We start from the raw sequence: 25,036 nt of genomic DNA on the forward strand, positions 1-25,036 counted from the left end.
TTAAGGTGTGAATATATTTAATCACAGAACCACCCTCAGGATAAAGGAAGATGATAGTCTTAGTTGAAAGAAAGCAATGATTACTCTTGGTAGGAGACAGATGTGAACAGCGATCTCCACTGCCTGAGTCATACAATTTGTGGACTCATCCATCCACCCTGACCTCCTCATTAACAGGTTTTGCAGCTCTACAGCAACACTTTTTGGCAAGAGCCATAAATCACATGGTGGCAAGGACTTAGTCAGGTAAACGTAGAGTTTGAACAAACAGTGCTGTCTTTTTTTTTTTTTTTTTTTGCCTCATTGTCTACAGCGCAGGAGAAAACTGAATAAAGCTCAAGTTATGATGTTTGGGGGGGGGGGGGCTAATGCAGTGAAAAAATGATTGAAGTGACAGCAATGTGTGGGAGATGTAGACATTCAGATGTGAGGAAGGGGGGTGGGGGGGGGGGGGGGTGAGGGGGTGGCGGGGTGACTGGAGTTTAGCAGGAGAAAAAGAGAGAAGAAAAGAGGGAGCCATCACACAATCACATGATGATTTCTGAAACAAGGGTAGCTTTATAACTGTGCTCCTCTCTAGCAACCAAAGGCTCCACTCAGTAATTCAGAGACCAAATCAACACACACACGCACACACATACACACACAAACACACACACACATGCAAGTGTGTCCTATGACACACATGGAAAACACACATATATGCTGCGTACGCTTGTCTCTGGGTAGGTGAGTTGGATAATCCCATGACTCGCCTGACCTCCTCCATACTCCATATTCCCTGCCAGTAGTGACACTCGATTGGCTGCGAGGCGAGTGCGGGGTGGGGGTGGTGGGGGCTGGGTGTAGTCCGCCCCAGCAGCAGTAATATGAGTATTATATAACCTTGGCAGATGAGGCGTAGCGAGGGGAAGAGGAAGGAGGAAGAGGGGGAATGAGCAGTGAGAGAGGACGGTGAGAGAGACAGATGCGATGGAAAGAGGAAGTGAGAGCAGCGAAAGGCGGGAAGAGAAAAGTACAGTAAAACTGTGAAATTGCACAATAATGATTTGAGTGGCAGGAAGGCCAAATATTTTTTTTTTACATAATGGAATGATGATGCATGCATTCAGGGTTGCACAGTCTTACCAAATGACATTTTGCCACAAATGTGCTACAAAGGGTTTGTTAACTTAAACCTAACTGTCATCACAGTAGAGCTCAAACATTCAGTCAATTCATCAATCGCCAGAAAATTTATCTGCAACTATTTTTATAATTAATAATTGTAATTTTTCAATGTGAGCACTTCCAGTTTTCTTTTTTATTTTAAACTCAATATCTTTGGGTGTCAGACTGTTGGTTGGCCAAAACAAGACATTTGGATGTTGGACTCTGGGATACTGGGATCTGATTTATATATTTTTGCCTCATTTTATAAAGAAAACAACTAATTGATTAATCAAGACAATTATCAGCGGATTAATTGATATTGAATATAACGGTTAGGTGCAGCCCTACAGACCCTTCTCTGTGGGTCTCCAAAAGTAAGGCTGGATTAAAAAAAATAATAATAATAAAGTTAAATTCAAGTTAATCAAAATGTTATTATTATTTGGATGATCCAATATCACCTATTAAAATTCCAAGATCAATCTTTTCATTTGCATCTTTTCTCAGTAGACATATAGAGTATATCTGTGTTAAATGTTATGTGTAGGCAGGGGTGACTGTATGATATGTGAAATGTGTACTTTGTGGAAATGGAGTTATTACAACAACCACAAAAGCATTATTTTAGTTTTTTAGTTTAGAAAAGATATGTAGGTGAGAGCTAACATAAACAGCCAATCACGGCTGCCCCATAAGGAGAAGGAGAGAAGCGAGAGAGAAAGAGAGAGATTGGGGGGAGGGGGGTGGGTAAATAAACTGAAAATCAAAACACTGAGCTCCAAGCTATGGGCTTGTATTTGTTGATGAGATATTATCTCTGGCTGTGAGATGTGAGACTGTGGAGGTCGACTGAACAGTGTGTGGATTCTGCTTCATTCAGTCTGTCCCTGCCGGGGAGCTAACACTAGCTAACAGCTGTCTGCAGATATCAGGCTGAGGTCTTGTCAACACAGACACTGCAGATGAATTAGTGAGCAGACTGTCAGTTTCTGCCCTTTCTGTGTCAGTTGAAGCATGTGCCACTGACAGTCCATGTGCATGCTGTATGGGATATCATTTATTTTTTAAAATATGCATAATGATGACGCCATTGTAGCTGGTGCAGGTTTCTTTTTCTTTTTTATTATTATTCTGGCTCCGATGTTTTACACATGCAGGCCTAAAAAAATCTAAGTGTGCCAAGTTGTCATTTTACATTCCATTGTGCAGTTATCTAACTGGGAAATGTGTTTACAATTTAACCTATTATGTGCCTTTTACACAGCTTTATATTCAGGGAAACAACAGTTGCTCACTTGTTGAATGTAGAAGAAAGTTTCCAGGATATATTCAGAGAAGTGCTTCACACACCATTGATATTAATCTGACGTAACCGAATCATCAAAAATCAAACTGAGTCAAATTGAATTGAGATGAATTGGTTCTGGACTGTGTGAACTGAAATTGAATCATATTGGACGATCAGTGCCAATAAACAGGCCAGTCCACTAATGGACAGCTTTTCAGAGTACCCACTCACTATCAGAGAGTAGGCAGAGCATTCATTATAGATTCAGAGGCGTCATTTAGTGTAGAGGATGTCATAATCACAAAGATGGAAATAAACATTTTTGCAGAAATGTACGTGAATGCACTTCAGCAAAGATACAGTGTATGTGCTTGGAATATTCAATAAAATCTCAGTTTTAATTTCTACCCCCTCAGGCTTCCTCAGTGCTTTCTGGAATTAAAAGGAAATGAAAATTATATCCAGAACCAATAGCATCCAAACAACAGCTGTTTGTCTGTCATCAAAAATGCAAACCTAAATTAAGGAAGGGGAAAATATTTTAACATCATCCAGTTGTTTTACACATAGTTTCCAGAGAAATTACATCTACAAGCATTTTTAATCAATACTTACACATAGTTTAATATTCAAAGCAAGTATGAAGCAACACTTATTCTACTCATCCTACATTGTGGCCACGTCACTCAGTGTCTATATCTGTGTCACTGCCAATGTTCTCATATTCTACTTCTCTGCGCTGAAAGAAACCACTTCTCTACTCCCACACATTAGCCCAAAAAAAGCTTTGATCTTGATGGAAAAATTATGCTCACATTGGTTCCCACTGTAGTCACTAGTATACAGCTCCCCAGTGACAAAGCAGGCCAGCCTAGTTCCCTCCTCCCTCTTTGGACACTGTTTGTTGTGGAGTGTCATTAGGGCTGATCTGTCTTTTCCATCGCCTCCTCATGTCATTTTATGACATTATAAAATTATAATGTATTTATTTAAAAGTTATAAACTATATGTGTTCTGGTTTAATTTTATTCTGACATAATTTAAAGTAACAGTTGATATTTTCATGCAGTTAATTAAAAATCAATGTCAAGATTATTGGGATTACTCAACAATGTTCCACTGTCTCACTCAAATCTGAGTAACTGGGGAAAGAAGTCAAAATTGATTTACTGTACATTGTACACTTTGTAGAAATATAGAAAACTGTTTGTGTAGACACAGAGAGGATTGTGCATTCTTAACAGAGATCTGCAGGGACATACTGATTGTTGCAGCAGGCTTACGTTTAATTTAGTGTTTTTATTTTCATGTCTTGTTGCCAAGGTCCTCTGATATTTCTGCACAGCTTCTTAGCATTGACACATATTGTTAGCATGTGTTCACACACAGAAAAAAATGTGTGTATGCCAAAGTAAAATAGTGAGGGAAGTGACGGGCAGCATGTCTCAGTGTGTTAATACTGTCTAGCCTGCTCTGATTTTTGCTATGTTTGCCTTTTTTAAGACCAGGTGCTTGACTGGTACAGCGAATTCTGTGCAGGAATATACTTGCACATGCAGTGTAACTGTGTTAACACATGCTGGGGGCAAAGTTGACCAAGATAGAGCAGCAAAGGGCAATGAGCTGCAACCTGCTTTTTTTCTGTGTGTTTGTTTATTCATTTCTTTTGCTCAAGTCCCACCTGAGAGCATTCGTGGTTTTGTGTGTGTGTGTTTCTGTATCTGTGTCTGTGTGTGTGTGTGTGTGGGTGTGTGGGTGGGTGTGTGGGTGTGTGGGTGGGTGTGTTTTCTTGATTATTTTGTTACCGCTTTTCTGCAAACGTGCACCAGACTTTCTCTGTTTGTGTGGTAATCACTGTCTGCGGTGTGCATGTGTTTCAGATGTTCTCTTGCTCATCAGCTCACACAAAGTAATTTTTTATTTTTATTTTTTACTGTGTGTTTGTGCGACTGACTGAGAAAGTTCACATGTTTATTGTGCTATAGTCCAGCATGGAGGCATTCTTAATGAGGCATGAATCTGCGCTGCATGGCTTAGAGCCATGCTTGTTGGCTGAGCAATAGGAGGAGCATGTGATTTAGCGCGGGTGGGGGCATGGGGGTTATAAATGTTTAATTCACACACCACCCTGTGGTCATTTTACATTACCAGCATTTTAAGTCATGCTTCAATAAAATAGAATAGAATTGTGTAATATGTAACATCATTTTTTTAGCTCTCTAATGCTCATTAAAATGCTGAGAAAACCTTCAACATTAAGTATTTTTGAGTTGTTTTTTTTAATATATTGCAGTGCAGTTACAGCTCAATAATAAAAACTCAGCTGATGCAAAAGAAAATGCTGTGTAAATGCCTACACTTTGCTTCACTTGGTTGGTTGGTGTCATCCAATCTCCCTCTTCACCGTCTTTTTTTTTTTTTTTTGGTGTGTGAGGATTCCTGAGAGACCCCTCACAGGTCAAGCAACGCCCGATAATTAGTGTTCACAGGATCTTCACTCAAATCCAACCATAGCTGCTTTAAGTTGACAAGCAATGAGAGAGCCAGAAAGATGAGCACATAACACTGCACCCCTTTTAACCTACTCATAAAGAGGACAGTTTCTATAAATACCCTACTACGACCAGACTGGCGATCCAAAGTGAAGACTGGTACATATTAGAAAGCATGCGCCAAAATTTGCAGAGACCCAGTGTTGCCATAGTGTGTACAGGTCATAATAAGGTCGGGCTGGATTAGATTATTTCATAGTCATGTGATTACTGTGTGAAATCCTGTAATTATTACTGCAAATCTTGCATTGTGTAGTCTATAGTGATGCATCATATATTTGACTTTACAGTATGTGTCAGTTGCGCAGCAAGGTGAAAATGACTGTTGCGTAAATATTTTGGTTGGCATATAGGATTTTGGTGTCAGATTTAAGTCATATTTTTGTTGCTGTCGATCCTCAGCAAAGAGTTAAAACTGTTAAAATGGTAAAAGGACTGCACTTATATATCACTTCTGGTCTTATCGACCCCTCAAAGCATTTTACAATACATGCCACATTCACACACATAGCTATCAGGGGCAATATGCAGTTCGGTATCTTGCCCAAGGACACTTTTACATGCAGAGGAGCAGCCAGGGATAGAACCACCGGCATTCTGATCAGGGGATGACCCGCTCTACCTGATGAGCCACAGTTAAAGGTTGCGGGTTGGATAAGTTTCAGAATGAGCCATACATAGTCATTTAGGTGCTAGTCATGCGACCTTCTAGGTCTGAGGTTCAGTTGTGTATTTTGCATTTGAATAAACTTTTGCCCTGGTGTATTTATGACCACATTTATATTTGGGTTCACATTGGGTTCACATTATATCTGGGTCCTCTATTTATTGTCATTGTACATTTTTTTCCTAAAAAAAGATAAACTAAAAATAATAGATAAATCAGGATTTGACTCTAGGAACAAGCTCCCTGCTCTTCCTTCCCACTGTGTTTGTGCCATCTGCAAAACAGTGTGAACGTATATTGTTTTTTTCCAGGCAACTGCCAAACCTGTCTGCGTGTGTTGGGAATGATCTTGGCTAGTTCGCTATTAAGCTACGGCTAAACTTTGGATATGGATGTCTTCCAAGATCCACCACCTCTACTCCCCTTGGTCGCAGTCCAGTTTACATAAGCAAGTGTTGTCTTTCCAATGACCATGAGGCAGCAGCCACTGTGAAGCTAGGCTGTGCTGGTGGGGGTGGCTCCTGGTGTGTGTGATAGACACTAACATCTTTCGTTTATATACTTTCTTCACACTCTACTCTTGTCTTGCAAACATGGCTCTGTAGCTTGGAAACCTTAGAAAGAAAACAGATAGAAAACAACCTTTGGAATATATGTTGAATACAGCATCAGCAATGGGGCTAAGATATCTATTGACCTAAATGTAAAGCCATTATCAAGCTTAGCAAGCCAACTCTGTTGCATAATACCAGTATACATTCCACCTAGTGTGCTGCTAAAACAAACCAGGGAGAAAATATTTAAGCCTTTCTAATGCCGTCAAATTCCTGTCATGGATTACGCAGGAGTGTCAGTCTGGAGTCTATTTGGCCACACTCACACACCCCTGTAACCTAACAAACTCTCAGTCGACATGTTGGCACTTTGCCTGCAATACATCTGACAAATTGGTGTTGCTGCCTAGTGAGGCTTCACGCTGCATTTCAGGTGTCTCAGTTACTTTAAGTCTAATTATAGACAGTCGGGGATAATGACGGCTCTGTGTGTGCATGCAAGTTTCTCAAGAGGTTTAAACAAGGCTTTAATTTGCATTGTAACACAATTGGAGGCTGGAGGTGAGATTTAGAGATTAGTTACTTCACAGAAAAGCTGTCACCAGTGACAGTGATTCCCTCGGTTTAGCTTATAGAGAGCTTAAGTCATGATGTCGCATCTGGGCTAGCCTCTGTTCCACTAGCTTCAGTAACTCAATACAATCTCAAAGAAAAAATGAAGTGTGTTACTTTTCATAATCTGAGTCAAGTTGGCATCCACTGAAACAGTCACCATTTTAACAATTACTTTGTGATCACAGACAAAGCTGGAAAATGCACTCAGTATAGGACATACCTCCACCAGGGCCACTGTCAAACAACATGCACCAAACTTCAGGGGAGAAATTACACGCTCATAGTAAATTATGTGTATCTGCCTCAAAGTTTAATGGGTTTCTCCTTGGCCTAATACAAATCTTGCTACCAAGTTTAGTAGAAATTGGTTCAGTTCTTTTTGCATAATCCTGCTGAGAAACAGACAAACAAACCAACAAACAGACGCAGGTGAAAACATAACCCCCTCATGGCAGAGGCAACTGCAGCTTCCACGAACAAAAAACAAATGCAGCAATGTGGGTACCTGTGCCGTTGTAACTTGGTTTCATCCATACCAATAAAACTTACCAACACTCTCTTCTAAAGTCATTTTTTCAGCTTTGTAGTTGTGATCTCTGCTGTCTTTCAACTTCTTACAAATTTTTCAACCCGCTAACGGCCTCTTCTGCCATGACATTTAGCCCCTGAACATTTGGGCTTATGGGAAATGGTGTTTGCTAAACATATAAAGCAAGCCACACACACACACACACACACACACACACACACACACACACACACACACACACACACACACACACACACATACTGTTGAGAAAGGCTCTGTTCTAAGGCTGGGTTTTAATTATAAATTAATTATATATCAGTGGCATCTTAAACGTTTTGATTTTTCTCTTACTTCTGGAACAGCAACTGTAAGTTCAGGTTTCACTTCAGCTCTCTACCTGCTCACTCACCAAGCATGAGCTCATCAAGATGAATAAAAAAGCAACTTCGTAACATTTAAGTCAGAGAGCTTTATTTGAGGAAGTCATACTGAAACCAGTTCTTATTAAAGTCATAGTGAAACAGTTTGGTTCGTAACTTTGCACTGTATTACTGAAAAGACTTTTTAGCAAGTGTCTTTTGTGTTGTTCCAGTTATTTGTATCTTTTTCCCAAAAGATAGGATATCTAGAAATTACTAAATGCTTTTCGGTTTGAATTTCTTAGAAGCAGTGATTTCATACAACATTATGCACAGTAGTTATGTAATTTCATTTTGTAAGTAATATTGCCATTGGTCTAAATGTTTAAGCCCTTGTCTGCAAATAATTTTTAGACATTGTCAATGGAAAAGACTTCACTGATTACTTCACTGTATTCCAATGGATTTCATGCCCCCTAAAATCATAACAACATGCCATTGGGGCTGTCTGCACCCATAAACCAACCCTTTGCACCTGAACTTGAATTTTGCACAAAGGTCTTCATATTAATATTCACATATTTTCTCTCACTCTCTCTCTGTCTCTGTACGCATTCCAGCTCATCTCCCAGAACAGGCGAGAGCAGCGGTCCTGCAGTGCCGGGCCAATCCAAGCCCAGTGGGCAGACCCATAAGATCTGTTTGGTGTGTTCGGACGAGGCCTCAGGATGCCACTACGGGGTCGTGACCTGTGGCAGCTGCAAGGTTTTCTTCAAGAGAGCCGTGGAAGGTTGGTTGATCAGACTTTTCTGCATCCCTCCCTCAGTCACTCACTCACTCACTCACTCATTTAGACAACATCACTATGAGGAAATAGTGAGGACAAAGTTTAAGAAGTGAACAAAAAATGTGTTTTTATTTAAACCATTTTCCCTTTGAATCTATGAATCGTGGCCGCATTTACACCAGGTTATAATCAGATTTGCATATTCATGTCAATTATTCTATAATGCAACCTTGTTCATGTGCACCTTTTAGCAATGGTTAGTATCCATTACATTTTGTCCCAAAGATTACATAAGATCAGCTCTTGAAGCTGTTGCACAGGAGTGAAACACCTCTTATTTTTCTCTTTTCTTAGGCAGCAAAGAAAATTAGATTCATGTATCGTAATTCAAGGTCAGAGTGGAACAGAGAGGTTTTTGTTGAGCTTTAGTAGACACACATCATTTAGTTGCATTTTTGTGGGTTTGAATCTTAGTCCTTGACATTGCATGTCACCACCAACCGCTTTTCTTGCTTTTCCTGTTTGTCCTGTATCAAAGTAGAGATGACTTACAAGTAATTTAGGAAAAAAGCCTGCTCCACAAATATTACTACCATGATACCCTTCCATTTAACATATCACTGCCTTATAGAGTTTTATATTAAGGTTGTAACAGCCATTATTCGGCTTTGCTTCACAAAAATTGGACACCTGGTAATGCACTATTTAATTCTTGTCTCAGGCAAGAAGTTTGTTTTGAAACTAATTGTCTTAACAAAATCTCGTGATGGGAGGGGCAGGAATGCATCTAACAAACAGAAAGTAATTTGTGTTAAAGGCTTTCCGCCATGCATTCCACCGCCCTCTGCTTCTCTCTGTTACGGATGCATACATCAATAATGCAGAGATAATGCCAGGAAGAACAGTGACCAGTAACCACGCTATTTATTATTGACACAGCACTGGTACTATATACACAGAAATTACCCACTCTTTTTTTTTTCTTTCCATGTCCCAGTTGGAAGACCAACAGCCTTATCTTTTTTCTTTCATTCAGTTCCTACATCCACAATCTCTGTCTATTTCCTCTATATCTGTAACTAACCTTGCTAGTGAAATAATACAGTTAGTGACCAAACCTACTGCAGCGAAATCATGACTCTGAATGTAAAGTGATGGTGTGAACATGGATTGTTTGACTTTTCCAACAGTTCAGGACTAAAACATGGCTGGTGGTTAACAATGTAAGCTTCTGAAGACATTTTGATTTCCTGCATACAATAAAACATTTATTTTAGAAAATATATGTAAAAACAATGATAGTGAAAGTATAAATGTATAAACACTTGATATGAGCTGCTATAGTACAATTCTTGTATGATTACCAACTGTTATCTAGCATATCAGCTTTTTATTCTGTGGTGCTGGCGTAGTTCCCAAGCACTCAAGCGGAAGTGTGCATTTTATTTTGACAAGACCTGCCTACAGTAGCACTGAGATCTCTTTTGTTTTTCTCCCCCCTCTCCATTCTCCGGTCGTTGTCTCTATGGTGAAGGATGGAGAGCACGACAAAACACAGATGGTAAATAAATGCACTTTTAATAATAATAATGATAATAATTGTAATTATGATGATGATGATCATGATGATGGTAAAACTATCACCTCTGATTTGCCCATGTCCCTGTATTCCTTCAGCACTGAAATATGACCAATCTGCCTAGACACATGTATAGCATCATCTGCCAACTATCTGTTAATGCATGCAAATTTTCCAGATTTGGTGATTTAAATCAGCGTAAATTGCCTGTGAATGATTTTTTTTTTTTTTTTGCTCTTGAATTTCTTTTTGGAATGCTCCGCCTCATCATCCTCGCAGGTGCCAGGGCCAATAATTGCAATCACGCGCTGTCACTAATTAGACCTCTTCATTTGCACTTGACCCATATTAACCCTGTGAGATCTGATGTTGATCGTGCTAACCACTGCACTGTTGCCGCCCAACATGCTAATATTAACTACATACCCAGCCAAAAGCTTCACCAACCAGTGCTGATGGGTGCTACCAGGTCCGTGTTAACAGATTAGGGCAGGATGAGGGAGAGAGGATATCAGTGGGAATCAGCTGGCACTTTTGACACCACAGATGGCTTTTTACGCCGTTGTTTGCAATGACTTCCTGTGATATCAGTGATGGCTGCAACTGGCTGCTATCTTGTCGTCACACCTCCAACCCTGCAGATTCATTTCCAGTTAATGTGGAATATGATTATTCTTGAGTTTCAAAGGTGATTGTCTCCATGAGTTTGACAAAAAAACATTGCCTTTGCCACTAACATATATATGAATTAGGAATTAAGTTACGAACAACACTCCTTTGTTACATCAGTTCATACACCACTATGTTAAACTACTACTGCTCCATCTTGATTGCAGAATGCATTTATCATATCTTATCTATCTTCAGCTACCATCAACATAGGGCTCTGCTGCTCTGAAGCATCATTAAGCTGAGCTAATCATTTGCTTGATGTCCCAGATTCATTTTTTTTTGCAGGTACTCAAAGTGCATCTATTCAGGCTGCTGTATTAGCCCCAGTAGTCTTGCTTGTGAGCATACAGGAGAAGAGCTAATATTATATATATATATTAGCCAATATATGTTATATTAAATATACTATTTTTAGGCCCTGTTTATATCAGATTTTGATGATACACACACAGAGTGTTGTAGCTGTTGCTGACAAACACTGGCTGCATGAACACAGCTTGTCACTCAATATCATTCTTCCTTGCTTGGCAATGTTTGTTGCTACCTATGCTCATTCACTCACTTATTTACTCAAGTACTGTTTAGCTTTAGATGAGCATATTAAATGTTGTGTAACATTCATGCAAAAATAAAGAGAAAATGTCAATGGCTATCAGCTCACATTAATGCTCCAGTCGTTCCCACCAGTAGCAAACACAAACGTTGTGCAGAACAATATGTTGTTATTATGCTCATGCACCTCCAGGATGTAGTGATACAGGAAAAAAAAATACACACATCAAGTATTATTCGACATTCTATTACATGGCTCCAGCAGTACTATTGAATGCCCTTTAGTTCAAAAAGCTGCATTAAACATGTGATATTTCAGATCAGACGAGACAAAGATCAGTGACACTGTTCATGGTCCCAAAGGGCATTTTGTCGAGGCAGTGTTGACTTTGAATAAGGTCTCATTTCAGCCAATGATGTCCCCCTGCAGTCATGCAAAAACTTCTTAATGTGTCTCCAGTAAATTAAGGGTTGTTGGAGAGTGGCCGAGGCAGAACAACTGAAGTGTTTATTTGGAATTTAGTGCCAAGTCTCAAGAGCATGAAAGACTGCACATTACAGGGTTTCCATGCTGTTATTTATTGTATCATCTGCTTCTGCGTCTCCTCGCAGAGTAATAGCTGTGTAGATCTGCTCCATAATGAGTAATGCTATTACACACGGAGAGACTTATGAGCAGGCCTTCCACCTTACTTTCCATATGTACGGTAATTGGTGATGACGGAGTATGTTGTAATTTAGTCATCCAGTCATGAATGTGCTCTTTAATAAGATGTTCACATTTTTTAGTGGAAGAATGCAACTCCCAGGGGAGTGCTGCGATATGGTTGTGCTTTCTGTCGCAGAGCTTGAGCTGAAAAAGTTGAAAATAGTTTATAGCCTTAGATGAGATCCAGCACAGATCATCTACCAATGAGTGACTAGATGCCTTGAAAAAACGCACAGTATGTGTATTTTTGTGCTCCCATCTCATCTCCTTTTCTCCACTTTTGTGAATTCTATAGAAATTTTTGACCTGCATTTCTCTGTCAGACCAGAATCTAAGTACGCTTTTTATGAATCCAACAGCGGAAATTATTCTGTTATTACAGACCATGACAACGGCACATTTCTGCCAACATCCTGTTAACTGTGAACGGTAACTGAAGGATGTGAGAAGAGTGAATCCTTTTAACTGGCAGATAAATGTTTAGCGACAAGTCTTTCTAAATCACCGCCTTCGCTCTGTTTTCCACAGTGTTACATGATCTGAGCAGCAGATGTGAAGTGGGTTAGTGACTCATCTAGCACATCAGTTGTGATTCTAGTTAATCATGTCAGTTAGATTTCATAGAACCTCTTTGATTGCGAAACCGAGAAGATGACCGTAGCATGCTTGGCATGATGTTACGGGACATCCCCTTATTAATTTTGTCCATTAGATTGATTATGCCTCAGTCTGAACTCAAGAGAATGTGTTGATGCTAGAAAGATGAGATTCATGTGACATTCCTCAGGCTCTGTCGCACAAGTACTGTATGTGCTAAAAGCCAGACACTGCTGCCCTTTGGCTCAGGGAACTCCCACTGAACTGAGCCTGTAACATGATGTAAAATAGATCTTCCAGGCTAGACCATAAAGTATCCTGCTGCAGCCCCATTGTGAGGTAGAGGTGCCGTGTAGAAGACACAATGATGTTGCTGTGTTTCCCCTGGGATTTTTTCAGCAGTGATGTTGTTGCATGTGTGGGTGGATGAATAGCTTGAAACCACCTTAGAATTGTAGGTATGGTCATTGTTGTTCACCTTGTATGTGAATTTGCCGTGAATTTTTGACACTTGAAGGGCCCTCGTGAAGGCCCATATAGCTGTAGTAATACATGTCAACACAGAAATTTTCATTGAGCATGAATGGAAAACTTAATGAGCCAGTCTCTCAGACCCTTCTGAACATTCAAATATAATTTGACTAACGAGATAAGTGTACAGAACAGAAGTTGCACCAGTTGTACCTCTGAGTTGACACTGCACATGATCAGGATATTAATGAGACCATTGTCATTCATCTGTGCAGGCAGAATCAAAAATTTTTCACAGACCTTTTCAGAAATTAAACATCACATCTTTGAGCACAGGCCTCTTCAAATGACTCCAAAGTGGTGACTCATTCATTTGAACATCCTTGGTGCATGTTCTCAAGAGCATTACACATCTGATAACTAAATTGTGATAACTTGAGAAATAATGAAGCACAGATGTTTGTTTTGTTTGCACAAATGTGAACAAACAATGTGCAAATTAATGAGTCCTCTTTTGGACTGACTTGGGCGTTAAGACTATGCTTAAAATTGAATTTCAATCTCAAAAATGGTTCACATTGTTATTTCCCATGTTAACTTGCACAAACAAATTGTCACATCACTTTGTGTGTGGGTGTTTTGTTTGTAGGTTTCATACTGGCCTCAGTCAGCTGCATGCAGTGCAGAAAGCACACGGTTGTTACCTTAAATTGTGAATATTAATGAACCGTGTGAAATTTCAGCAGTGGCGCTCAGAATGTGTGTACAGGGGAAACGGTCTCGTGTGTATTCATGAGGGAATATTGATGTGAACGAGTGTAAAATCACTCAGGCATACTCCCCTTTATAACAAATGCTATGCACGTATTTTGGTGCAGCTGACTCATCAGGAGGGAAATTTAAATCCGTCCTAAGATGATGACAGCACCTCAGCCTGATCTCAGTAATGAGACGACAAAGACAGAAAGAGAGAGCAAGGCTCAATAAACATATGACAGCAGAATTTACTTCAGTGCTTCCTAAAATAACAGCAGCGGCTGGAACTGCAAATTCTGTTCGCCGCGTAGATCGCATTTCATCCGGATTTGCACCACAGAGCATAATAAATGACCCATCTGAGCTGTGCGGGAGGGTAGGAGGATGGTATACAGGCTGATCTACTCATAGTCTCAAACCTTTTATTTTATATGGATGGGGTTTTTAGTTTACTGTATCCTTGTTGTGATCATCTAGACAGATAAGGTCACATTAACCTGAGCCTCCGCTCTTTACTTTCATAAGGGGAAAAACGCATCCATGTTGTGTTTAAAAATATGCACAAGGGTGAGGTCAGATCTGTGGCACCTGCAGTCCCAGCCTGGTCAGGTGCGAGAAGGAACTGATGAAGCCTCTTGGATGAGAGGTGAAACGTCTTCCTAGACAAATAACCAAGTCCAGTTGCTTTCGATTTAAAACTCCTTTGAGATGTGGAGTACAATGCAGTACTGTGTACGGAGTTAAGATGCCCTTTATATTCATCTGTTTCCATCATGATCTCTTAAATGAATTTTATGTGTTTATTGTTTAATTGTAATATGGAAATTATAATTAGCTGTGACATTCTTCTAGTAACGATCCTGTGGTAGGACAGCTGCAGGCATGTGATGCATGCAGGTCTGGAGGTTAAAAGACAAGTCTGTGTTTTTTTTTGTTTTTTTTATTGTCAGCAAACCCCATGAAAACACCAGATCAACATATTGATCCTACTAACAAGTAACCAAAGCCTGATAGAGATTATTCCTCTGTGCCATTGTTGTCCAAAATCTATCAAAAACACATGAAGGAACTTCTCTGTTGCACTGACTAACTTCCTTCAGTACAAAGAAGGCGGTCATTGTAATTTATTTTTAGTGGAGCCCACATACACTGTCCTGCTGCTGTAAATACTCACCAGAGCAGCAATGCTGTCGCCTGAAAAAGTCCCCTACTTCTTGTGTAACATTTGCTAAAAACTACAATCCTCAGTCAAATAACTTAACATTCTTTAAAATGAAATAATTTCTTTGTTTTTTCTTTTCATCTTCAGTCGGAAACACTGAGCTTTGGGCAGAGAGCCTCAGACAGGGTCAGGAAGTCGGAAAGTATTGAGAGACAGACTGATGCATTGTTGGGGTTGGTCTTTGCATCAGATTTGATTCAACCTGCTCCTGTGAATAGCGTTGATTGCACATCAGTGACAGACATTTCATCTGAAGATATTTATTAGAGTCAACAACAAATCCTTCCCTCTGGTCAAATATCTATTGCCACCTCTTTTTCAAATGAAATTAATCTAACCACAGTTTCATGTCTGGTTTATTTTCCCACATCCTTGTTACACAGGGCACTGATAGTTGGCTAGCTAAAGTGTTATAATGAGTCGATCCATTAGGTTCTTCTACATGGGCCACTGTAGGAATGTGGGCCATGTGGACCACATCTGATTGTTGGGCTAAAACAGCTCGATTCACACACATGGATTGTGCAGTGGTTTCCAAGTGCAGACTTGAAGAAGTGAAGCTGTCAACACCAGAGGGATACCGCAGGCTTCTCAGGCTTACTGTAGAGTCAACAGGTGGTTGGTGTGGTCATAATACATACTGCTCAGACTAATCCATCTCAAACCTTCTTATCTAGCTAATATGTCTGTCTCCCTTTCCCCCCTTCCCTGTCGTCTCCACTCCTCTTTACAGGCCAACACAACTACCTCTGTGCAGGGAGGAATGACTGCATCATAGATAAGATCCGCAGGAAGAACTGTCCAGCATGCCGCTTCAGGAAATGTCTTCAAGCCGGAATGAACTTGGAAGGTAAACAGGCTGACCCATCTTTAAATCCGGCCATGCTGCTTTCACAGGCCCCACACACTTACACACTGACCTTAAAGTCACAGTGAAATGCATTTAGGGTGGATTTAGCTTTCCTAAGATGACATACAGTATTTCCTGGTGGGATGGAATATGTGAGCGGGGTGTGGTGACGTGACGGGGCTTTGATTGATATGATTGGATCACTCAGAAGGTGGACACAGCTTAGCAAATACAGACCTAAATGTTGAGGACCTTTGGCCTCCACCCACGCCACCCACAATGAATAAATTAGACCTCAGCCACTTGAAAAGTAAACAGTTTTTGCCAACTGACCTAAACGTGCAGTTTTATATGATGGAATAGGTTAGCCACTAGACCCAAATTACATTTGACTGGATACATTTATTTATACACTCCTAAGAGCGTCATGATGAGTCTTTTGTAAGTATTTTAATCTTTTACAGGAAGACAAGAGAGGGATTTTATTATGAAAATAATTATTTTACACCAATAGATAACAGAGCAGTTAAGGGACACAGGGAAGCACTCAGAAAATGTTTTTTTCTTTCTTTTTTATTATTTATATTTATTATCAAACTATCCCATAACCATGTTTGTGAATATAATATAAAGTATCAAAGCGTGGATGATGACAGTTGTCCTGTATGTTGTACATTCACACTGAGAACGTCACTGAAACATACTTTCTCTCATATCTCCTCCTTTTACTCACTATCTGGAAAAGTCTCAGCCATTCTGTTCCCACCTCTTATCTCTTATGTAACATTTCAGGGCCCACAGGAATATTGCTAGGGTGTTATTCCTCTGAGATTTTGTCAAAACAGTGACAATGACTAAGACAGAGATGAAAACAGATCACCTGCAGGCTTTGAAAATCCTTTTTGAATTTGTGGTTTTGATCTTTTGAGGTCTGCAGATTTGAGAACGAGAACATAAGACCTTAAAATATGCTGAAAGTGAATAAATGGACTTTAGAATAGTGCCAAGACTCCGCAATATGCCACAGCTGTTTGGAAAATGTGTCTTCTTGAATGTAAGAGCAGATTCTCTACAACAATAGAGTGACAATATGGACCTTGAAAATCACAGACAATTCATGAAATGTCCTTAATGTTTTATGGCTGCAGTGTGGACGGCCACTCATGTGGGAACATGTGCATGAGTGTGCCGTCGTCTATGAATGTGCTGTTTTGTACACGTGTGCTGGGGCGCCATGTCCTCACACACAATAACGAATGCATAATCCACTGTCAAGTCCAAGTACACAGCCTTGGATCACCTGGTGATCTTTCACCTGATTCTGCTTCAAGGGATAAATGCTTAGGACACGATAGAAGACTCGAGGTGTGTCAGGGTTAAGGAAGATGGACATGGGAAGCAACAGGTGAAGTTCAACAACTACATAAGTGCTTGGAACTTGGTTCTTGTGTTATTTCATCTAATGCTCCTTCAGGGCACGTACAAATCAATGTTGAGTTAGATTCCATTTAGACGGTGCTGTATTTGTCAGACAGAGGTGAAGGTAGTTTCACAGGGAAAGCAGAGACAGAAAGACAGAGAGGAATTTGATGGACGTCAGAGCATCAGCAGACAAACTCCCACCAGAAAGGCTCTTAGTTGCCATAGAAACACCAGGAGAGGAAATTAAAAAAGGTAGAGAGTTGGAAAAAACACATTTTTTTCATGGTAACCTCTCAACTCCTGACATGTTTTGCACATTTAGTGGGAGAAAATGTCTAAATGATGCCCACGTAATCTACGTAGCACGAGCAAAAACACCACAATTTGCCATAGCACTCAAGAGAAATGACAAAGCATGCAAATGTGAACAGAATTGTGTGGTTTTGAGGACATTGTGGCACAAACCAACATGATGCATTCTTCTGACCTTTTACAAGCTTGTCAGAACTTATGGGGTTCAAATTCAGCCACAGTTCATTTTATTGTTCTTATTGTTGCTGCTGTTTATTTTCAATCAATTCATCTCACTATTTATTTATTAACTTGTTTGTTTCAATCACTGGTGTATTCCTACGGATTTGCACATCCATGTTAAACTATGAGGCGGGGTCAGGAAAGGGGGGGCAGATGCTGAACCAGTGTGTAAAAACAGCTGAGGTCTGAGATCAGGGGAAGAGATCAGGTTTTTTTTCGTCCCCTTTTTATGAGCTATTTCTTAATCCATTGTTAGACACATTCCCTGTACATTTGCTTCTAGATCACTCCGTAAGAAATTATTCAAACCAAATAAATTTGATTGCGTTATTGTGGAAAACAGAAATGGGCATTATTAAGTTATTTTTATGGCCCTATACATTGGCATGAAACCCCAAAGAACCGAAATGCCAGAAATCTTTTATAAAGTGGAAAATGCATAGTTTAACAACTGAGAATTCATTTTTAACATATCTGGAATATATTTAATTATTAAATGTGATACAAGCAATATTTGTTGCCAAGGTTAGGTGTAACATGGTGGATAACTCACAACCCCCCTGTCAAAAGAATTTACAAGACACAATAGTGTATTATTCACACAGACAATGATTTTTTTATCTCATGTTGTGCTATTGCTCTAAGCACTGACCTGACTGACTGTATTTCTGTATTTAGTGATGTTTTGAGCTGAAACATTTGGCCAGAAAATTAGCTGCAACTATTTTGACAGGTCCGGCCTCTCTAATGTAAGGATTTGTTGCTTTTCTCTGTTTTATGACACTGTGGATTATACTGTATATCTTTACGCTGTTGATCAGACTCAACAAGATATTTGAAGATGTCACCTTGGGCTGTATGAAATTGTGATGGACATTATTTAACTCATTCTGTTACCTATTTTCTGTTGTTTGGATACTGTTGGTTGTAAAATCAGAAATCATATATGTGAGATATTTAGAACAGGGCCATCTGCTTAATGCCTAACTAGAATTATCACCTTGTGGTTGTATGCCTCCAGCGTATTAGACATTTGGGTTGAATTGTGTCATAATTAGTGTATGAATTTGTGAGTTATAGCTAAAAATATATTTTGTGAGGTCACAGTGACTTTGGTGTTCGACCTCTGACCAACAGATTCTTATCAAGTTCCCTTGAGGCGTTTCAGAGATATCATGTTTACAGGACAGACAGACAACCCAATAACATAATGCCTCCAGCCCTGGCTGTTGCCGGCATGGAGGCATAAAAAGATTTTTTTTTTAATGGCTCAGCTCACTTCGTTTCATATGTCTTTCCCTCCCTTTCTATTCCTCCTACCCAACCCTTCCCCCCAGCACGGAAAAACAAGAAGCTGATCAAGATGAAAGCGCCCCGGTCCCCTGGATCATCAGAGCCCATCAGCAGCATGCCTGTTCCAGTCATCCCCAGGTGCATGCCCCAACTCGTGCCCACCATGCTGTCAGTGCTCAAGGCCATCGAGCCAGAGATCATCTACTCGGGCTATGACAGCACACTGCCAGACACCTCGTCCCGGCTCATGACCACTCTCAACAGGTTGGGGGGACAGCAGGTCATCTCTGCAGTGAAGTGGGCCAAGTCACTTCCAGGTAACAAAGGGCTCCTAACCATGTGTTGCCTTTGATTTTGTGTAGATGCAAACCACTGCTCAAGCAAAGTGTGTCACGTGCAGTCTTAACAGCTCTTCAGTTGAGTCTATTGTGTTGTGAAGTGAAACAAATCAGTGATGGAAACCAAAGACACACATGTTCGGTCATTTGTTATTTTTAATGCATGCAGCCGGTCAAGGAAGTTACTTCACTTTCAAATAAAAAAAGGAACATTTCCTTTATTGTGCACTGCAACATTTACAGACTACACATTTAGTACACAATGGCAAAGCTGTTTGACCCCCAGTTAACTGAACATCTGCTGGTCAGCATTGTTATCATTCCTCAGTGAAAGTAAAGAACACAAGTAGCCAGAAGTTAATTTGTGAAGCAATCCGAACTATGTGATGTTTCCTGTGAAGAAACACAGCTTGGCATAATTCAAAATGTCAGAGTTCATGTGTGACCTCTGTAATTACAGACAGAAGACTAGAGTTATCATGGCTTATCAAAGAACAGTTCACTTCTACCCAACCTCTTCAAAGTACTTAGATTTTGATCAGGTCATGACTAAGGTTAATGTACTTTCGAATGTGCATAAAGGCGATGTTCTTGATGATGTTCCTACCTGTTAAAAGTCATTATCTCTGTTTTTCTGTGAAGCAAATGTTTCTACAGTGAGTGGAAATGTCCCTTTTCATCTCAGAGCAGACTAAACGTGAACCCCTATCAAGTCATCACTAAAATAATAAATAAATGCTTTGAGATTCAATTCATAAGGGCATTTATTGATATTTTACTGTTGTTCCAAGTAACATAAATTGAATTAATTATTAGAGGATAATTGCTGGGTTTGAAGGCTGCACAGTTTCCATTCCTCAAAAACAAAAATGGAAACAGAGAGTTTGGAATTTTTTTTACCACCCATTCTAGTTTCTAATCATGAGAAAGGAGGCACATGACTTGATAATCGCTCCAAGTATTTGCTTGGAGATTTTCTCTTCTCACCCTAATTGTTGCTATCAGTCATACCAAAGATTTATGATCTGATTTCTCAGGGAAACTATACCGCTTTTTAAAAAAACTTTTTTTTTCCTTTTTTACCGTGGTTTCTCTGTCAGTGACAGTATGATGTGGGACAAATCTTGCTCCAGTCTTGTTGTTGTGTGCATTGTCCACAGCTGGCAGCCTGCCAAGGTGGTTGTGAGAAAAAGCTCTAAGAGGGGGTAGGGATGGGTGGGGAGGTGGCCTCTTACATAACAGCTATGGTTTAAAACAAATGTAATGTGAAAGGACTTTTCATGTGCAGCTCCACTTTTTGTAGTTCTGACAGTGTGGAAGCAACTGAACTCCAATTTAAATCCAGTTTGAAAATCAACTTAACTAGATTGTCCTTTTTTACTTTGCGTAAGCCGTCTTTGTAATTGGGTTTTAATGATGTATTGAGCAATTACTTCTTGTTTTCTTCAGTGTTTCTGTGTCTCCCTGAAACAAAGATAGGAAGATGTTGTGCTGTGCATTTTAAAAAGCAGAAAGAATATTTTTTTTAATGTTTATTTGTACAAGGACAACTATGTATGTCATAATGTCACAGTGCGTTTAGCTTAAGCAAAAAATATAAGTGTCATGGTATGATAATTACTAATCTGTTGGGCAATACGTTTAAAGAACAACTAAATGCTCAAATCCAATTCTCCTTTTTAGTGTGATGATGTGCCTGTCTCTCTTTCTGTCCACCTGCCTTTTTCTGTGTCTTCTTTTTAATCTGTCTTATCTGACATTCCTAGGTTTCCGCAACCTGCACCTGGATGACCAGATGACATTGCTGCAATGCTCCTGGCTCTTTCTAATGTCCTTCAGTCTCGGTTGGAGGTCGTATGAGCAGTGCAACGGTGGCATGCTCTGCTTCGCCCCCGATCTCGTCATCAACAAGTGCGTACCGCCACTAGATGCAGTCCTCTTTTCAGCACTGCATTTTATCAGACAGTTTTGTTTTGCATTTGCTCTTTTCAGGGTGTGAGTCTCGCTTCGTCACTTGGCTTGCACACTCACATGTATCTATTCATGACTCAGATTGGCCAGAGGAGAAGACAGGTCATGAGGCTGGCACTGAGTGTATATTGGAAATTTGTCAGTTTGTGCATTGAGATGTTGAAAGAGGTGAAAAGGAGCAGCTGCTGATGCCATGTTTATCACAGGAAGCACATGGCTGTTTGCACCCTTCCCAGGCTAACGTCGGACATGTCTAAAACAAAGACTGTGCCACAGTCTTTGTTTTAGATAAAGTCTACAATGAGACCATGTTGAAAAAAGCCCTCAAAATGTGGTTCAAACAATCCCAGGCTTAACCCACCTACGTACCTCTACATACTGCCTTACAGGAATATTTGACATTTTTGCTCTCTTGCAGAAGCTTAGATGTGACGATCGATACCACTCTCATGCCTGAGCCTTATGTATGGAGCTGGAGCCAGGGGGCTGCTTAGGCTAGCTCAGAACTGGAAACAGGGGGTGAGAGCTAGCCTGACTATGTCCAGGGTTAAAAAAAATCTGCCTGCCAGTACCTCTAAAGCTCAATAAATGATGTGTTGTATCTCATATGTTCAATCCATACACAAACATTATGTGTTGGAACTACTTATTGGAGCCATTCTCGCTGTCTCATCCTTTATCCTGTCTCTATGCTAAACAAAGCTCCTCCCGCTGTGGGTTCCTACTTAACTCAAAGACATGAGAGTGGAATCGATCTTTTCATCTCACTCTCAGAAAGAAAGTTATAACGTTTCTTAGATATAATATATTTTAGCCATAGACTGAAAAGAAACTGCAGTACAGAAATGTACTGTGTTTATCTACCACATTTCCCAAGTTTAAAATGTCCCATTTAGGATGTATCTTTGCATTTCACAAATATGAGTCAATACTGAGATTTGTTTTTATGTTATGTGTTGTTATTTGTGTTATGTTTTTTGGCCAATTAATCCTTATCAGATTTTTTAAACTCCAAAATGTAGCCATCTGTATCGGCCTCAAATATCTTGAGTTGATCAGGTCATGAATTGTATGTCCTAAAATGTGGAACTAGTCCCTTAAAAACAAATTGTTCATTTCACTCAACTAAACCTGCCTATGCTCACATAACTGTATCGATTGTATGATTGAACAGCCTTTTACAGCCTTGAAGATTTGACAAAAACCAAACCAAAATCCTTGTGTGATGATATTCTTATTTTGTTGTTAAATCATTATGTAATCCTCCTCAAAGTGGAGCAACTCCACGTAGGTGCTTAGTCCCAGATGCTCAGGGAACTGCTGGTTTCTGTTGCAGGGGTGAAATGAAATATTAAAAAAAAATAATAGTAAGAGCATTGGTAGTGATTAATTTAAATAAATATTTATAGAAAAGAGCCCCTCAGGTTTTGTAATACACAGAAAAAGGCACATTCCAATATCATACGGACAGAAGCGAATGCATCAGCTACATACTGAACCAAACAGTAAATAACCCGCTGTGCTAAATTGAAGCCACAGAGAGACGGCTCAGGTACGGCTGCAGTATGTTAATTACAAGGCCTCGTTACTTAAACAGTCACTGGCTGCACAAATTGATTGTGCTTGGATGTATCTGTGCTTACCACAGTCTATGTAGTCCTTAGAGGAAACAGGATGGAGGCTAATCTCTTGTTAGCTTGTCTGTTCCCAGAGCGCTGTTTTAATTTGGAAGCTCACATTTTAAACACTTTGGGAGGTAAAACAACATTGTGTCATTTCATCCATCATCTTCAGTCTAAATCCCTCATAGCCACCCACACTTTAGTGTTTTTTTACTGATAATTTTACAGAATCAGTAATAGAAAGTCCTGCTCCTTATCTTAGCTATCCTGTGTGCCTCTACCTTCTGTTGTAGCCTTTTTTCTGAAAATCTAAAACTGAAACAGTTTTGGAGTTTTCTCTTTGTATTTCAAGATAAGTGAGTATGTGTTAATCAGAGAAAACGATCATGAGCATTCAACAGCTACAACTACTACTTATCTACCGTGTAGGCCAGTGTACCAGTTCAAAAATAATTTCCAGGAAATTAAACCTTTTTCTGTACTTCACGTTAAGTAATGTTAAACAAATGTTTCCTCAAAAAGCTTTCTGGTTAATAAAAATGTTTTCTGGTTATAAAAAAAAGCCAGACTTAATCAGAGAGGACGTAAACAGCATTTACACTCTCACCGAGCATTTCAACAATAACTTGATTTCATCAGTTTGCTAAAAACCAGGTGGGAGCCCTGGTCATAGCTCTTTTCTTTAACATTGGAAGTTGTCTGAAGTGCAGTGCTCTTTTGCCCAAAGTGTAAACGTTGTTTACTTCATGCTGAATGACCAGGGTGCAACAGACACACTGAACTCTGACATCCTGCAAACAGCTCATCATCTTTATTGGAAATGTGTAGAAAGCTGGTCCAAATGCAGGATGCAGTTGGTCAGAATGAATGGACAGCTCTGAACCCAGAGTTGCAAATCTGGAGAATGTGCATTATTGATTTTAGAGGTAGAAAATAATGTGGGCTGTGTGTTAGTGGAAGTGAGGTGTAAAAATCCATCAGGACTGATTTCACAGTCCGGTTTTCTCCTGCACTCCAGCACTTCCCTACTGGGGCTGTTTATTGAGAATTAAATAACAGGATGAGTGAAAGGGCTTTAAATCTAATCTGTACATCTCTCTTCCCTCTGTTTTACTCTCTTTCCTCCCCTGCTGTCTCTATCCGCTCTTCATTTCTCCCATCTCTTCCCCCACATCTCTACTTTGTCCATTTCCTCCTCCTTGCCCTCCTTTCAGAGAGCGAATGAAGCTGCCCTTCATGAACGACCAGTGCGAGCAAATGCTGAAGATCTGTAAAGAGTTTGTCAGACTACAAGTGTCCTATGATGAATACCTGTGCATGAAGGTCCTGTTACTGCTCAGTACAGGTAATGGAACACGCTTTGCTTTGAAAAACCACAGCAGGGTTTGCTGGTTTGTAATTAATCTGGGATTAGAACAAATCTCAAAATCACTTTCCCACCGTATCGAACATGTAATACTGCAGCAACCCTCTGCAATGTGAGGTAGGCTCAATTAGTCACAGCAGCGTATGTTATGTGTATGTAATGGAATGAAAAACAGTATCAAAAATGCACAGCGCTACTCATTCATACCTGAATGCCATCTGCAGACGCTTCTACTCACAGCTTCTCTGGATCCATAGATCTTGACAGTGTTTGAAAACCCTTTTACTCCGTGACATGACAGTAGCTACATTTTACTTTGTTTGTCAAGGAAAGGCTCAAACATTCACTTGCTCTATAATTAAAAACCGTCTGTGTATTTGATTCATGTAAACAACAAAGCAAAGAACTAGAGCTGCACCGATTGGTCCACTGACAGAAAATTAATCAGCAGCTGTACTGATAATCAATTAATCATTTCAGTCATTTTTCAAGATTTTGGTCTGCCTGTTGGATAAAACAGACAAATTGCAGACGTCATTGTGGCCTCTGAGAAACTGCGAATGTCATTTTTTTGTTATT

At 39.9% G+C, this 25,036-nt stretch overlaps 1 protein-coding gene across 5 annotated transcripts in view; it reads left to right on the forward strand.

Annotated features, from left to right (window-relative positions):
- Positions 1-25,036, forward strand: part of LOC139608134 (glucocorticoid receptor) — a 67,194-nt gene that overhangs the window by 34,632 nt on the left and 7,526 nt on the right. For 4 of the 5 annotated variants that reach the window (XM_071461630.1, XM_071461628.1, XM_071461631.1 and 1 more), the window contains 6 exons: positions 8,337-8,506; positions 10,038-10,064; positions 15,795-15,911; positions 19,205-19,477; positions 21,265-21,409; positions 24,306-24,436. In XM_071461630.1, the coding sequence (XP_071317731.1) occupies positions 8,337-8,506; positions 10,038-10,064; positions 15,795-15,911; positions 19,205-19,477; positions 21,265-21,409; positions 24,306-24,436 (863 nt within the window). The remainder of the gene's footprint in view (positions 1-8,336; positions 8,507-10,037; positions 10,065-15,794; positions 15,912-19,204; positions 19,478-21,264; positions 21,410-24,305; positions 24,437-25,036) is intronic. The other variant, XM_071461629.1, reaches the window with a different exon arrangement.

This window comes from Trachinotus anak, unplaced genomic scaffold (assembly GCF_046630095.1).
Source record: "Trachinotus anak isolate AG129_WGS33_773 ecotype Australia unplaced genomic scaffold, CSIRO_AGI_Tana_v1 ptg000024l, whole genome shotgun sequence".
Taxonomy (NCBI): domain Eukaryota; kingdom Metazoa; phylum Chordata; class Actinopteri; order Carangiformes; family Carangidae; genus Trachinotus; species Trachinotus anak.